This window comes from Chelonoidis abingdonii, chromosome 1, assembly GCF_003597395.2.
Source record: "Chelonoidis abingdonii isolate Lonesome George chromosome 1, CheloAbing_2.0, whole genome shotgun sequence".
NCBI classification, from domain to species: Eukaryota; Metazoa; Chordata; order Testudines; family Testudinidae; genus Chelonoidis; species Chelonoidis abingdonii.
Window position 1 is genome coordinate 277,940,055 of NC_133769.1, and position 15,972 is coordinate 277,956,026.

At 46.0% G+C, this 15,972-nt stretch overlaps 1 protein-coding gene across 2 annotated transcripts in view; it reads right to left on the reverse strand.

Moving 5' to 3' along the window:
- GPC5 (glypican 5) overlaps positions 1-15,972 on the reverse strand; it is a 1,062,966-nt gene that overhangs the window by 779,052 nt on the left and 267,942 nt on the right. For both annotated transcript variants that reach the window (XM_075061528.1, XM_075061527.1), the window contains exon 5: positions 14,016-14,141. In XM_075061528.1, the coding sequence (XP_074917629.1) occupies positions 14,016-14,141 (126 nt within the window). The remainder of the gene's footprint in view (positions 1-14,015; positions 14,142-15,972) is intronic.

Consider the following 15,972-nt stretch of genomic DNA (forward strand, 5'->3'; position numbering starts at 1 on the left):
TTATGAGAGACTTTTTAACATTCTATTGCATAAATATAAATTTTGAACTTATATAGAAAACCAATATTTTTTGTAAATTTCCCCCAACAACAAAACATAAATTTGGGACCTAATTCACTGCCATGTTATTCCAGTTTTATACTGATGGAGATGGAGTAACCTAGTGGTGAATCAGATCGTACATCTTTTATAATATGTTGACTGAAAATAAAACTACACAATGAAAGTTCAGTCAAAAATAGCATTTTATTTTAAATTTCTGTAATTTTAAATTTCAGTCCTTTGAATTGAACTTGAGCTACTTAAAGTGATAAAAGCAGGCACTAAATTTGCAAAAGGCTACCCACATGTTTTGCTCTGCTTCTGTTTCTGAATCTTTAACAACTGAAATATGTACTTATATCCACTGGGTGGCAACCTAAGATGCAGCAACACCAGGAAACAACTTCTCAAAGGAAATGCTAAAAACCCTTCCACGTTTAATGACTGTCTAAAGTTTTCCTTATGTTTGTGCTGCTACAGGCAGCAGAGTGAATATGTGAATAAAGAATTTAGAACTGGTCTAAAAAGTGAATGATTATGATCTAATCAGAATGGATGTGGCTCAAACAAATATTAGCATAGTGAGTTCTGAAAAAAATCTTGTTGTCTTGTTTAACTGCTCCTCTTTGATCTATTTCAATAGGATCATGCAACGTCAACTACGATCTCCTTTAGATGTGCCTGAAACTAATGGTGATTATGATGAATTTCATCCCTACGTACATTGTGATAAAAGCCCTGCCTTTTCTGTGAGGGAATAGTTAGCTGAATTCATATTTAAGAGGATAATGAGACCGGTAGTGAAAAGACTGTTTAAGTTTCCAATTTGTTTAAAATGCAGACGACATACTCTCTCATCAAAAGCTTCTAGTACAAGAAAGGCTCTTTTCTAGTATACTTGTCAACAAACCTAAAAGGTTTTCTAAAGTTATTTCTAGGGCCACCAGAGGAAAATGCAGGCACAATAAAACGGTGAAGTCCGCTTTGTCAGTACTATTTCATGATTAATGTAGCTCCTTAGAGTGAAAGCAGAGAGTGCAAAGAGAAGAGTGTTGAGGGACAGAGAAAAGGGAGCTAAGGAAAAGGAAATCAACATGGAGAATCTAGAAAGGAGGTGGAGAGATGTGCTAAGATGAAGAAAAATTATGAAAGGGTAGGAGAGTGAAAATATAAAGTAAATAGTACTAATAAAAGAAGAGAGAAGGATATAGAGGAGAATATACTACCAGAGTACTTTTTCAGCAAAATACTGGGGCAAGAGCACTTAAGCTTTCACCATCATAAAGTATGAAGAACAAAGCCATTTCAGATGGAAGTGGAGAAGCCCAAACGATTTGGAAATATTTCTGCTGAAGCCCAGGGCTCTTCATTTTGAATGTTATATGCTCCTTAGAAGGCAGTGAGCTCTGGGATCCAGAACATGCCTACTTTGAAGTGAACTTCCAACTTAATGATCACACATACTAAAATATCTGTTTGGCTGCACAGACAAATGAAGAACTGCTACTTTTTTTCCTCTAGTTTCTTAGACAAGAAATTGTTCAGAAAACACTGTATGCAACATTATGCAAGAGCTCCCAGTGCAGCACAGCAGCAGTATATCCTTTTAACTTGAATGCAATGCATATGGTAATGTGCGTCAAGTCTCACGCCATTTCTGTGAGGTACCTTCTAGAGCAGGGGTCTCAAAACACGCGGCCCATAGGTGCCAACTCCATGGGTGTTTGCTTTTGAACTATGCAACAGAATTAAAAAAACATGAGTTTTGCTTGCCTTTAATGTGAAGACTCACTATCAGGCGCGCCACCAGCTTTTTTGCCACCCTAGGTGGCGGAAGGTCCCACCCCTGAAATGGCGCCCCCGACAGAGGCAGCGGAAGGTCCAGCCGCCCCAGTCACCACCCCCAAATGTTAGCAGTCGCCTAATGGGTTGTCCTAGCCCTGTTCACTATATAAAAAGGAGGTGAGAGATTTTCTGTCTTGATTACTTTGTACCATATACTATGGTCAAGTAGCTCTAAACTCCACAGTGAGAGCTCCTGGTTTAGCAGGACACACATTCTAAATTCTGGGGCATATTTCAGTTTCTGCAGCTGTGTATAGTTTCAACCAGTTTGCCTGGTACTGACGTTAGGCTTACCAGCCTGAAATTGCCAGGATCACCTAGTAGCCTTTTTAAAAAATTGGTGTTACACTAGCTATCCTCCAGATATCTGGTACAGAAGCTGATTTAAAGTGATATGTTACATACCATAGTTAGTAGTTCTGCAATTTCATATTTGAGTTTCTTCACAAGTCTGGTGTGAATACCATCTGTTCAGTTTATCAATTTGTTCCAAAACTACCTTTATTGACACCTCAGTATGGGACAATTCGTCAGATTTGCCACCTAAGAGGAATATGTAAGGTGGGACTCTCTCTCACATCTTCGGCAGTGAAAACCAATGTAAAAAATTAATTTAGCTTCTCTGAAATGACATTAACTTCCTTGAGTGCTCCTTTAGCACCTTGATTGTCCAGTGGCCTCACTGATTGTTTGTCAGGCTTCCTGCTTCTGGTGTAGTTAAAACTGTCTTTGTCTCAAACTGTATAAATATAATAGGATCAGGTTGAGGAAGGCAGCAGGCCAGTCTTAACCCTAGCAGCGGCAGTTTTTGGCTGCTCAACCCATGGGCCTACAGACTCTCTGCCTCCCTGTGGTCATCCCTCCAAGCATTGCTCCAGCTTAGCTGGATCCCATCCTGAACCCCAGTGTTGTTCCCATCATGTTCCAGCCTTGTTCCTGTTTCAGAACCAGCCCTGCTCTTGTATTTCCCTGACTCCTGGTAACCCAGCTCCAACCTCGGCTCTGATTCCTCACTCCAAGTCTGTCTCAACCCTTGGTGCTAACATTCGGACTCTGACCACGAGGCCTGACTTCCATTCCAACCTGTTGTGCTGACAGCATGTGTGTACACACATGCACACTTATCCACTGAAGTCAATGGAGATGCACATCAGATATGAATCTAGCCCATCCAGTTTAGGTGTTGTGGGCTCATACACAAAGAGTCAAATTCAGCCCAGACATAAGCAGTTGAAGTCCATGAGAAGCGAAGAGTCTCAGAGTAGAACTGACTTTGATTCTAAGTGGAAGCAGGAAGATAGGATAAACCCCTTACAGAGTGATCAGAGGCAGCATTCTCCCTTGTCCCATTAATTTAAATTACATACATTTTGATTCCATTTGGTGCATTCCAAAAGACGATGTTCTGAGCCAAGTGTAAGTTATATGAAGCAGGGATAGTACAGCAGTACTCAAAGCAGGGTTCATATTCACCATAGACAGGAAAATCATGTAGTCTTTCTCCAGTTTCTACATTATACAAACACACACCTCTATTATGCAGTGTAGATGCATTTTCACTTCAATGTAACTAACTTTGTGAAATAAAATACAATACCTACCAGAAATTTTTAATACAAGTTAATAAGTAGCCTGAGCTGGGGATGAACTGGGGAGAAGGATGCAATTATAGTGGCAATAAAACCTTTTGTTTCTCTTTTGTCACTCAGCTGGGAATCTACTCCCTCTGCTTCTCCATGCCAAGTTTCTTCAACCTAGTTACTTTTTCTGTGTGAGCAAGTCAGCATACTTGGAAACCTGTTCTACAAACAAAAGGGGGGCATAACATTTAATGTGACTAGACCCTTGGAATTTGCATCCCTTGTTCAAGTCGTTGCCCTAAAACAAGTGGCATTTACAATAAAATCATAAAAGAACTCAGTTTTAATTCTATCCTCTAGATATGCAGCATATGAGAGGAATCAAAGATAAGAGGGAGAAAAGAAAATAAAGGGGATAAGGAGTTGGCGATGGGGGACAAAACCACACACCCGTATGTCTCAAGCAGGGCCAGCTCCAGGCACCAGTGGAGGAAGCACGTGCCTGGGACGGCACATGCTGAGGGGCAGCATTCCATCCATTCTTGGGGCGGCGCTGTTTGGGTGGCTTTTTTTTTTTTTTGGCGCGCTTGTGGAGGCAAAAATAGTAGATCCAGCCCTGGTCTCAAGCAAAGTCATCTCTTCCTTCAGAGGGAAATGAGTAGACTCGGGAAGTACATCAGGGATCTCATCACACAGTGCTCCATCGGAACGCTACAAACATTTTACATAATGGTAAAAAATTATTACTAAAAGTAACAAATTATTACAAACTCCAACCCTACCCTTCTCTCTATACTTGGCTGCCTGAGGGTTCCTACATTAGGATTCCTTAGTCACAGATCCTACTTTCCGCTCTACAGCCCCAGTTCAGGGAAGCAATTAAGCACATGCTTAATTTTAGGCATGTGCTTAAATTGCATGTGCTTAACTACCATTTACTTCAGTGAAAATTAAGCATGTACTTACAGTTAAGCATGGGCTTAAATGCTTGGCTGAATAGTGACGGACTCCTTAATCAGGGCCTATAACAGGGGTCGGCACCCTCTGGCACGTGGCTCAGCAGGGTAAGCACCCTGGCGAGCCGGGCCAGTTTGTTTACCTGCTGCGTCGGCAGGTTCAGCTGATCGCGGCTCCCACTGGCCGCAGTTCGCTGTCCCAAGCCAATCGGGGTGGCAGGACACCGCGGTCAGCACATCTCTCGGCCCGCACTGCTTCCCGCAGGCCCCATTGGCCTGGGACAGTAAACCGCGGCCAGTGGGAGCTGTGATTGGCCAAACCTGCTGAAGCGGCAGGTAAACAAACTGGCCCGGCCCATCAGGGTGCTTATCCTGGCTATCTGCATGCCAGAGGTTGCCAACCTCTGGCCTATAACAAGCTGAGGCTTCGTGCTTCAGTGAGTTGACATGACAGACAGTCAACATTTGCTGACATAGTGAACGAATCAGAGAATCCTACTCCCCACAATTAAAGCCAGCATTCTTTCATCCTTTCAATATTTTGTACGTAGCAATGTCAGTTTTTTTCAGAAATTTGAATCTAAAACTTACAGCCAAGCTTAACAAACAAAAAATAAACCATGCTATAGTGAAAAAGCTAAATCAGGCTCAAACAGCACCCACTTTTCAACTAATCAGGCAGTGTGAGAGATGGAGTTTCAAAGTCCTTGGTGAAACCTATTACTTTAGGTCTGAACCATGGAAACTAAAAAGATTTTTCTATTTTTGCAAAAATAATTACTAAGAAAACCCAGAAGTGTACAGCATAAAGTTGCCAAAGTAGCAGAGTATAAGATCAGATAGACATGTGGATGTTAAGAACAACAAGGAAGCTAAAGCATAATTAAAACCAGATCTATAACTGTTCTTTAGCAATATTTATTTGAAATTTCAATGTAATGCTATCTGGGTCATCACTGCATCCATGTTATAAATATTTTTGGCTTAGTAGCATTAGTTTAAAACAATACAGAAGCATGAAGTTAATTGGGAGTTTTATCCTGTGTAAAAAAAGACGGTTACTCACCTTTGTAACTGTTGTTCTTCGAGATGTGTTGCTCATATCCATTCCAGTTAGGTGATTCCCAAGCCTTATGTAGGCGGTGGGGTCGGAGTGAAAAATGGCAGAATGTAAAACTGCGGAGCCAAAGGCTGCAGTATCTCTTGACTGTTGAACCAGAGCATAATGCGAAGCAAGGGTATGGACCAAGGACCATGGAGCTGCGCGATAGATCTCGTGGGTAGGTACACGAGTTAGCAAGGAGGCAGATGAAGCCTGAGCCCTGGTAGAACGCATGGTGATGTGGCTTGGGGAAATGTGAGCCAAATCATAACAAGTGCGGGTGCACGTTATCACCCAAGATGAGATCCACTGAGAGGAAACAGGTAGGCCTTTCCTTCGGACTGCTACTGCGACCGAGAGTTGGGGCGTGTTACAAAATGGTTTTGTCCGCTCAACATAAAAGCGAGCGCTCTACAGATGTCCAGGGAGTGCAATTGTTGTCCCCGTCACGTTGAGTGTGGTAACATGAAAGGCCGAAACCACCTTAGGGAGGAAAGCCGGGTGTGGACGTAACTGCACCTTGTCTTTGTAGACACAAAGTATGGTGGAACCACCATAAGAGCCCTGAGCTCGAAGACTCGTCTGGCCGATGTAATGGCTACGAGGAAAGCTGTCTTCCAAGACAGGTATAGCAGCGAGCAGGTCGCTAACGGGTCGAATGGAGGAGACATAAGTCTGGTTAAACCCAGGTTGAGGTCCCAGGTTGGGGCTGGGCGGCGTACCTAAGGGTGTATGCGCTCCAAGCCCTTGAGGAACCCCGAAACCATAGAGTGTGAGAACACAGAACGACCACCTTAGCCTGGATGGAAGGTAGAGATGGCTGCCAAGTGTACCTTCGGCGAACACCGCTAGGCCCTGCTGTTGCAGGCCGGAGGGTAGTCCAAAATAGAGGGGATCGAGACCCCAGCAGGAGTAAGATTTAAGCATTTCGCACCTGTAGGAGAGTGGCTTCCACCTGGCCAGGTACGTTGACCAGGTGGAAGGCATCCTGCCACCCTGATAGTCATGTAGGAGCCACACCGTGAGGTGAAGAAACTGCAGGTCCAGGCGGCGAAGTCTGCCGTGGTCCTGAGGTACGAGGTCTGGGTGGAGTGGCAGGGTAATTGGGCAGGCTATTGACAGGCCGAGCAACGTGGCGTATTAGTGCTGCCTAGAATACGCTGGAGTGATCATGATGATGCGCGCTCTGCTCCTGCGAAGTTTGAGCAGGACCCAATGAGCCGGGGGAACGGGGGGAAGGCATAAAGGTGTTGGCCCTTCCACGGCATGAGGACAGCGTCTGAGATCGGTCCCGGGGAGAGACCTTAGAAGGAGCAGGACCTCGGACATTTCCCGTTCTCGCGGTAAGCGAACAGGTCCATATGTGGGGGAAAAAAACCCCACTTCTGGCCACAAAATGCATCACATCAGGCAGGGCGACCGCTCATGAGACAGGAAAACCCTGCTGAGTCGAATTGCCAAGGAGAAAGGATGCTACCAGATTTATCGAGTGGGCTACGCAAAAGTCCCAGAGATGGATGGCCTCCTGACAAAAGGAGGAGGACCATGTCCCTCCCAGGTTGTTTATGTAGTACATGGCTGTTGTGCTGGCTGTAAACACTGAGACGCCACGGCCTCGCAGCTGCTGCTGGAACCCCTGGCATGCCAGGCGGACTGCTCTCATTTTTGGACATTGATGTGGACTGCCAGCTCCTGAGAAGACCAAAGGCCTTAAGCTCGAAGGTTACTGAGGTGAGCACCTGGGCCGAGAGATGACACATCCATCGTCAGGGACAGTGAGGGCTGGGGCGGATAGAGCGGCATCCCTGCCCATACCAGGGAGGGAGTTAGCCATATTCTAGGGAGCCTAGGGTGCTCGAGGGAATGGTGACTATCGTGACCATTGGGCCCCTGTCCGGGCGGTATGCCGATTTGAGCCAAACTTGGAGATGACGAAGGCAGAGCTTAGCGTGTTTGGTTACAAACTAGCAGGCAGCCATGGGACCCGGAAGACCGAGACAAGTGCGAGCTGAGGTTGTTGGGAAAGTTTGCAGACCTCAGATGATTGGTGCCATTGCCTGAAACCGTGGCTGTGGTAAGTAGGATCCGGCTAGCTCGGAGTCCAGGATAGCCTCTAGGAAGTCTAACCTCTGCGTGGGAACCAGCGTGGATGTTTCCATAGTGATCATCAGGCCTAGACATGTGAATAGGTCCTTGACGATGCCCACACGCTGAGTGACTTGTGTCTTGGAGTCTCCTCAGATAAGCCAATCGTCCAGATACGGAAAACGCATATCCGACGTCGGCGGAAGTGGGTGGTGACTACGGCCACACACTTGGTTAATGCCTGTGGGGCTGCAGAAAGGCCAAACAGCAGGACCGTAAACTGCAAGTGCTGACGGTTGGCTAGAAAGTGGAGGTATCTCCTGTGCGGAGGGGAGATGGCAATGTGAAAGTACACGTCCTTCATATCGAGGCAGCATACCAGTCTCCAGGATCTAAGGACAGGATAATGGTTCCCAGGGATACCATGTGGAACTTCAACCTAATCATAAACTGGTTGAGTCCTCGTAGGTCTAGGATAGGTCTGAGACCTCCGTATGAATTGGGTATTAGGGAATAAGGGGAGTAATTGCCCCCTTCATCCATCGGCGTCTGCACCTCTTGTAAGAGGAATTGGGCCCGAGAGGAGTCCCTGCAGAGGGACAGGGTTGGAACAAATTGGAGGTGGTACCCATACTCCACCATGTGTAGGGGACAGCGAACTGAAGTTAACTGAGACCACGCCAAGAGGAAGTAGGAGTGGGATCCCGCCTGTAACCGGTACGCTGCCCTCGGGCGCACCTTCGAAAGTTCATCTTTGGTCCCCGGTCGTGATTGCGAGGGGCCTTGATCTTGGCCCTCTAGGAGTCCTGACGGTCGTCTGCGACCACCTCAGCCATGCTGTCTGCCAAAGTCCTATCTGTGGCTAGGCACAGAGTGTGGTGGTGTGGCTGGGGACGGAAAGGCCTGCAGTAGGTCGTCGGCGTATGCACGCCGAGAGAGAGCACATTAGGACCCTGTTGCCCTTCAGGCTTAGCAGCCTGGGGTTGATTTCACTGCAAAGAGGCCTTTACCAACAAATGGTAAGTCGTGAAAGGCCGGAGGTTTGAAACCTGAAGCCATGAGATGTTCCTCGTGGTAACGAGGCCTGGACAGAAGCTCTGGCCGCCTTTTCTCTTCCTCCAAGAGGGCAGTGAACTCTTGGCAGGAAACTTGATGGAGAAGCTCCATAAATTTATTCACCGTTATCCAGGTGTTATGATTATAGGGGCTAAGCAGGGCTTATTGATTTGCCACGCAGGGCTATAAGGCCCTTGCAGAATACACCCTGCGGCTGAGTAGGGTCATTCGCCTAGCCCCCTTCGATTTTGGGGCTGGCGCCTGTTGGCCATGCCGTTCCCTTTTCCTTAACCAACTGAATGACTAGTGAGCAGGGAGGAGGATGGACAGACAAGTAGTTGTACCCTCCATAGAGTATCGGCATTCGCCTGGATGGTCCGAAAAAACGCTAGGGCCCCTCTGTGGGGCAACCGCGATAGATGTCACTACCGGTCCCTACCTCCGGGACTCCTGCCCTGAGGTCCGCAATGAGTGCTACCTCCAAGGAGGTCCTGATGGCTCTCAGGTTGTTGGTGGGCACACCAAATCGCGGTCCGAACATAAAGTGCCGCAGGGGAAGACATGATGGGTGTCCGGATGGCCATGGACGGTGCTGAAAACAGGCAGAGTCCCTGACGCTATGCAGAACCTTCCCACTGCACACCGCCGACTCGGAAGGCACACGGACCTGGAACGAGATCCGACCTGCACCAGAGCGCGCCAGGGAGGGTGACCAAGATCTAGAGGTCAGGAGCGGCTACGGAGTCACAGTGCCTTAGAGGTGCTGGGTGGGAGGGCTCAGGACGGTGTGAGATTATCGGGTCGGTGGAACGGAACCAAATCAAACCAACGACCGGTTGCATGCGAAGCACGGGTGCCGAGGGAACAGCATTGGGACTGCATAGTGGCCGTCGGGAGCGGGGGAGCGCCGACGGGACCTGGAGTGGCTCTAGGACCGTGATCATGACAGTGCCGCTCTGCATGCTGCGACGAGGATGTTGTATCAAGGACGTTTGCCAGGAGACTGATTACCTGCACCGGCAGGGACGGGGGTTCAGGCAGGCCTCTCTCTTCATGGCAATGAGATCCCGCGCCAGTTAGAATGTCTCCGGTGCGGAGGGAACAGTAAGCTTGCCACAGTGCCATATGGAGAGCTGTCAGGCACGGATTCAAAGGCCCTCTGGGATCGGATCGACGTCCCAAATGTCGCAGTGCCCGGAGGTGTCGGTTGCCTGGCGATCCGGTGAGAAGGCTCTCTCCGACGTGCATTGCATGAGCTAGGAGCGGGACTCGACCCGATGTTGCACGGGAGCGTCAGGCACTGGATTCGACGGCCTTGGTGGGACCGGGAATCAACGGTTGCCGACGTTGTCAGTGCTTCGGCAGGTGTTGTGCCGGGCGATCCGACTTAGTTGAGCTCTCTGGCTGCCGCTGCCGTTAGCACGGAAGCAGGCAGGCACTGATTCAACGGCCCTGCGAGACCGAATCAACAGTGCGACCTCATCAGTGCTGGTTGTCTGCGGGCGATCCGATTTGAAACGAGGCCCTCTGGCTGCCGGTGCAGTTGGCACAAAGCATTCAGGAGCAGGGAGCCTCAAAACCACGGCGTGCGCCGGGGGCGTAGGCATACCAAGGAGGAGTCGTGGGCTTCCTCGACCTGAGAGAGACAGGAAACTGGTGCCGAATCAACTCCAGGTGGCAATGGCGGCGAGGAGGCGCTTCGGGCCGCCGAGTGAGCCAGCGCTCAGTGCAGAAGGTGGAGGGGAAATGAAAGTGCCGCTCCATTTTGTTCTCGGCTTAAACGCCTTGCAAATGGGGCACTTAGCTGTGAAATGCGATCCCCCGAGGCACTGTAAACAGGAGTCGTGTGATCTCCTGTCAGCAACGGCCTGAAGTTGGCCAAGCACGGTCTAAGAACCGGTGAGCCGGCATGGGCTCCAGCACCGGTTGCAGGGAAGGGGCTACTCCCCGAACCCTGCTAACTATTATAAACTAACTATGCTAGTAAAGAAAAAACAAAACAAAACAAAACAAAAAAAACGCATAAGTATATATAAATATATATATAAAAGGATTATAACTATATAACAATATACACAAGAACTACGAGTAGCTAGGGAAGCAGAGGTCAGCTAAGCTGCGCTCCACTGTTCCAACGACCGACGCGGGCGGTAAGAAGGAACTGAAGGGCGGCTGGGTCGGCAGGGGTATATATCCGGCACCATAGCGGTGCCTCTCCAGGGGGCACCCTGCCGACCCACCGAGTGTTGCTAGGGTAAAAATCTTCCGACGAACGTGCACGCAGCGCGCCCACACCTAACTGGAATGGATATGAGCAAGCACTCGAAGAAGAACTAAAGGATCTATTCATATTTCATTTAAAATGTAATAGTAAATGTGTATCATAATACTTGATTACATTGGGGGGGAGGAAAGAGATGTGTAAGTAATATTAAGGGTAAAACAATAAGCAGTATAAAGTAATGACATCATACATTCAGCCACTGGTAAATCTTTAAGTAGTACAACATTTTCATCCATATTCATAAATTTCATTGAATTGCTTATACTTCATTTGAAGAGCAAGTGAGGACAAAGGACACAGGAAGCAGAGTTGGGATGGAACCTGAGACAGAGAAGTCAAATATTTATAATCTAGCAAAGATGATTTTTGTGAAGATTTGAGAGAAAACTCCAATTGACTTTAATGAGCTCTTACGCTTCAATCCTGCAAGCACATTCCTGCAAGCAGTGAGACTAGTCGTGCAAGTAAACTTAAACATGTGTGTACATGTTTCCTAGAAAGTGGTGTGTGACAGGATGTATAAACCCAGCGCTAGAACTGAAGGGGTTAAGGAGCAACTCTGTGCCCAAATTACAGCCTCCAGCTGCATCTGCAGACCGTGGCCTAACTGCAGGCAGAGCTTAAGAGGGAACCAGAAAAGGCAGAGAAAGAGATTGACCCTGATCACTCCTGAGGAAAGGGAAGGGCAATGTAGAAACCTTCTCCTGGAAAGGACAAGCTTGCCAAGCCCAAGGGGGTGAAGGTTCAGTTGGTACCTTTCCTCTCACTACTGTGCAACAGACTGCAAGATTTTGACAAGAGAGTGGGTGGCAGGAAGTGACCCAGGCAGGCTGCCTTAAGGCACCCCTGGGTGCTGGATATTTGGTAACCCTTACAAGGTCCTGTGCCAGAGCCTAGTGGAATAAGGCCCGGGATCCAGTATCAACTCTCTTTGTTCATTAAGAAGTATTGACAACCTTCACCTTCTAGACTTCCCCCTGCTAAACCTAATGCTCCTCTGCGACATATTTAAAGATACAAGTACTGTAGAGTATACCACACATTATCAATTATCTCTCTGACTTCCTGCTGTCTTATAATGTGACCTGGGACGGAGAGGGGGGTCCCCTCACTGACAACTGGCAGAGGGCATACCAGAACTTACATCAGGCCTGACACACATATTGCACCAACACACATTGTCGTAATCTATATCTAAAAGGTGTCATGTCCGTTATAATACGCAAACTGGCAACACACTTGTCATTTATACTATTGCATGATGTACTACAAAAGGTTATAGTTGTGTGCTGGAAATTAAAAGGTATTTTGCAAGTATGCAGCCCAGCCTGTTCTAGACAAAGGAATGTTGTTTCCCCTGTTTTCCTGTGTTTCCAACGTAAACGAACCAGGTAATACCTCAGAGGACAATGAAAAGTACATCTACACGTAAGGTAAATGAAGCCACCAAGCTAAAAAACATGGAGGGAGGAAGACCACTTAACACTCACAGCAGGGGATGGAGCCTGCAGCCCCTAAGAAGTCTTCCTGGCTCTTGAAACAGAGACAATAGACTTTGGGAAATATATGCAGAAAGAGAAAGCCATTTTGTCATCCATCACATAGGGGACAAAGGTAGGAAGCAGCACCCTTTGAGCTCATAAAAAGTGGACCCTTTTGACCCAAAAATGAAGAGTAGCTGGAACTGATCATAGATGAGAAACCTGCTTAGACAAAGCCTGTAACTTGCTGAAGTTGTTTTAGTCACTAGAAAGTGTGATTTGTGTGGTTTTACCGATAAACATGTCTCCTGTTCTTACTTATTATTATTAACAAAGAACAAATATTTAAGTAAACGTATGCTTATTTTATTACAAAATCTTCTCAGTGCTCTGGTATTAAACTGAAGGGTGAGCTAACAGGTTGGTGAGTGCTCCATCTCTTTGGAGACAAGCAACTTAATGTCTCTGAGCATCCAGTGAGAGGCCTGGGCACTGTAGAAAGACATATCTGGGGAACGCAGGAATTGGGGCTCACTGAGTGTTACCTGCAAGGCAGGTTGGGACTGGCAGAGGCCTGAGGAGTTTGCTGGCAAGACAGACATGCTCATGTGTTAGGATGCTGACACACAGCTTAGCAACAGCAAAGCTCACTCTTGCTGAAGAAGAGTGGTAACACCATTCTGGGTGACCTGAACGAGACATCACATATAGACTTTGGATATATAGATAAAAGCAAATGTCACTCTATTTTGGTATGAAAAACAGAAGATACTGACAAACATTAGTTATAATGAATTAGCTAGTGCTGCGGTCCCAATCTCCCCCAAGTATTCCTGTTCAAAATTATGCCTGTTTTGGGAACTGAACGAATAGCGCACAAGGAATTAACTATAGCTTCCTGAAAACCTTCTTGTCATCCAAAATGCCATTGCTTTGTGAACTATAAAGTATATTAGTTCCACAGATTTACTTCCAGGAGCTTAGTAGTTTGCTAAGATCAGTTCTGTAACATTGCTAGTGAATGACTGCTCCCAAGCCACTGTTCAATCACTTATTTGTTTCACCTTTAAAACCGTTTATCTTAGTATCTTAACGTTTAGCCCTCTCACGAGAAACCACATTCATTAAGGATTATTTTATTCCTTACAGTCAGATAAAGTTTTAAATAAATGGTTGAAGTTTGTTCCCATGCTGTAAATACTAGAGGGAGCATTTAAAACATACCAGCGTTGAACTTTCACACGCTAAAACAAAAATCCTGTTCCCCTGCTTCTGACTTAATTTTGCAAATGTTAAACCTACCTTTTCTCAATAGCCAACACAAATGCCAGCCAGGTGAACTGTAGAAATGGGTAGCTCAAAACATTGGAGGACCACTAAGCTTCATACTTTCTCAAAACAAAGACGTGGACAGATTTTAGTATTTTAAGCTTGATAGAGGGGAAGATTTTCCTACAGCAATGGCTCTTAACCAAAATACAAATATTTAATGTTACTCCATCTGGAAATAATTTTGGAGAAAAAATAAATATGGAAAGATATATTTTAAAAAGTGTTCTTATAGATCACAGAGTGAAAAAGTACCTTTTAACAACATCTTCACCATTCCAACATGCTAGCCCATCAGCAGCTGCTAACTCATTGATACACAGCTGATCAGCCAGGCCTCCATAGAATGTCTTGTACAGCCGTAGACTTTTCATAAATTCTCTACCAAAAAAACCAAACAAACACAGGTAAAATAATTAGCAATCAATTAATAATCATGAGCAATCAAACTGCTACACATTGTAACAAGAAATCGAAGAATTTGCCACTTTTTGTCACTCTGTCTATTGGCTCTCATTTATTAATCAATTTGTCAACATACTTTCTAGATATATGACATGCCTTGAAAGAAAAACTACTCAGTCAGTGAAAGTCAAACCAAATCACAGACTGCTGCTCTGGGAGGCAACATTAGCTGTGTAGGAGTAAGCTAACATTTCCAAAAACGCATTTAAAGGTAGGCTCCTAACTCCAATACTTAGCCACCTACACAAGTGGCCTGATTTTCAGAAGTGCTGAATATCCAGTAGCTCTTTAATGACTTTAAACTATTATACAAAGACTATCTATTGATTATGGTTTATGGGGCAGATGAAGTTTTGGGTAAGACAGGTTTAGGGTGGAGATGGTATTTTTTTGGCTGTTTAAATTACGGTTTGAATAATTTATTTCAATTTTTGTGGCATGTTTTGCTGTTGGAGTATTATTTTATGTATTTATTTTAAATAATTGTCAAGATGCCTAAAACTGGAGACACATTTGGGGGAGGGATAACTCAGTGATTTGAGCATTAGCCTGCTAAACCCAGGGTTGTGAGTTCAATCCTTGAGGGGGCCATTTGGGGAACTGGAGTAAAAATCTGGGGATTGGTCCTGCTTTGAGAAGGGGGTTAGACTAGATGACCTCCTGAGGTCCCTTCCAACCCTAATATTCTATGATTCTGTACTGAAATTAAAAAAAAACCCTATTAGGTAACTGGATTATGATATTCATTTTTATAAACTATTTGCTAATGTAATGAAAATCTCCCAATGGAAGACCCAGATCTGCTGTGAAACTATAAATATAGTATTTATTATGATTCAACATTTCACAATATGTAGGATTATCTACGACCTACAGATACGTAGAAAGTCATCAATGTAATACTCAGTGCCCTGCAAACCAACAAGCATCACTCTGTTAACTTCTACACAGTGGTTGGAGACCAACAAAATTATGCTACAAATGTATGTTTGAACAAGATGATGCTTAAAAAGAGTATGAAGAATAAGTTCTATTAAGTGCTATCCATTTGAAATTAAAACAAATAAAAGTTTATATATATAGTCAGTCATTTAAAAATCAATGTTTTTATCTAGAGACACAAGGTGGACGAGGTATACCTCTACCCCGATATAACACGGTTCTTGGGAGCCAAAAATCCCAACTGCGTTATAGCTGAAATCCCATTATATCAGGGTAGCGGCAGTAGAGCTCCAGCGGTGATTTAAAGAGCCCGAGGCTCCGGCCATGGGGAACCTCAGGCCCTTTAAATCAACACCCGAGCCCTGCTGCCGGAGCCCTGGGGTAGCAGCAGCATGGCTCCAGAGGTGATTTTAAAAGCTCCTCTGCGGGGAGCCCGGGCCCTTTAAATCAACAGCCAAGCCCCACTGCTGCAGCTCCGGGGTAGCGGCGGCAGGGCTCCAGCTGTGATTTATAGGGCCCAGGGCTCCCCACAGCAGCCGGAGCCCTGGGACCTTTAAAGTGCTGCCTGAGCCCCGCTGCTGGAGCTCCGGGGTTACTGCACTATATGCGAACGTGTGTTATATCAGGTCGCGTTATTATCGGGGTAGAGGTGTAATATCTTTTATGGAACCAACTTCTGCTGGTGAAAGAGACATACTTTCAAGCTACACAGAGCTTTTCTTCAGGTCTGTGAAAGGTACTCAGAGTGTCACAAAGAGGAACAGATTGTTTAGCATAAAGTAGTTAACACATATTCTAAGGGACC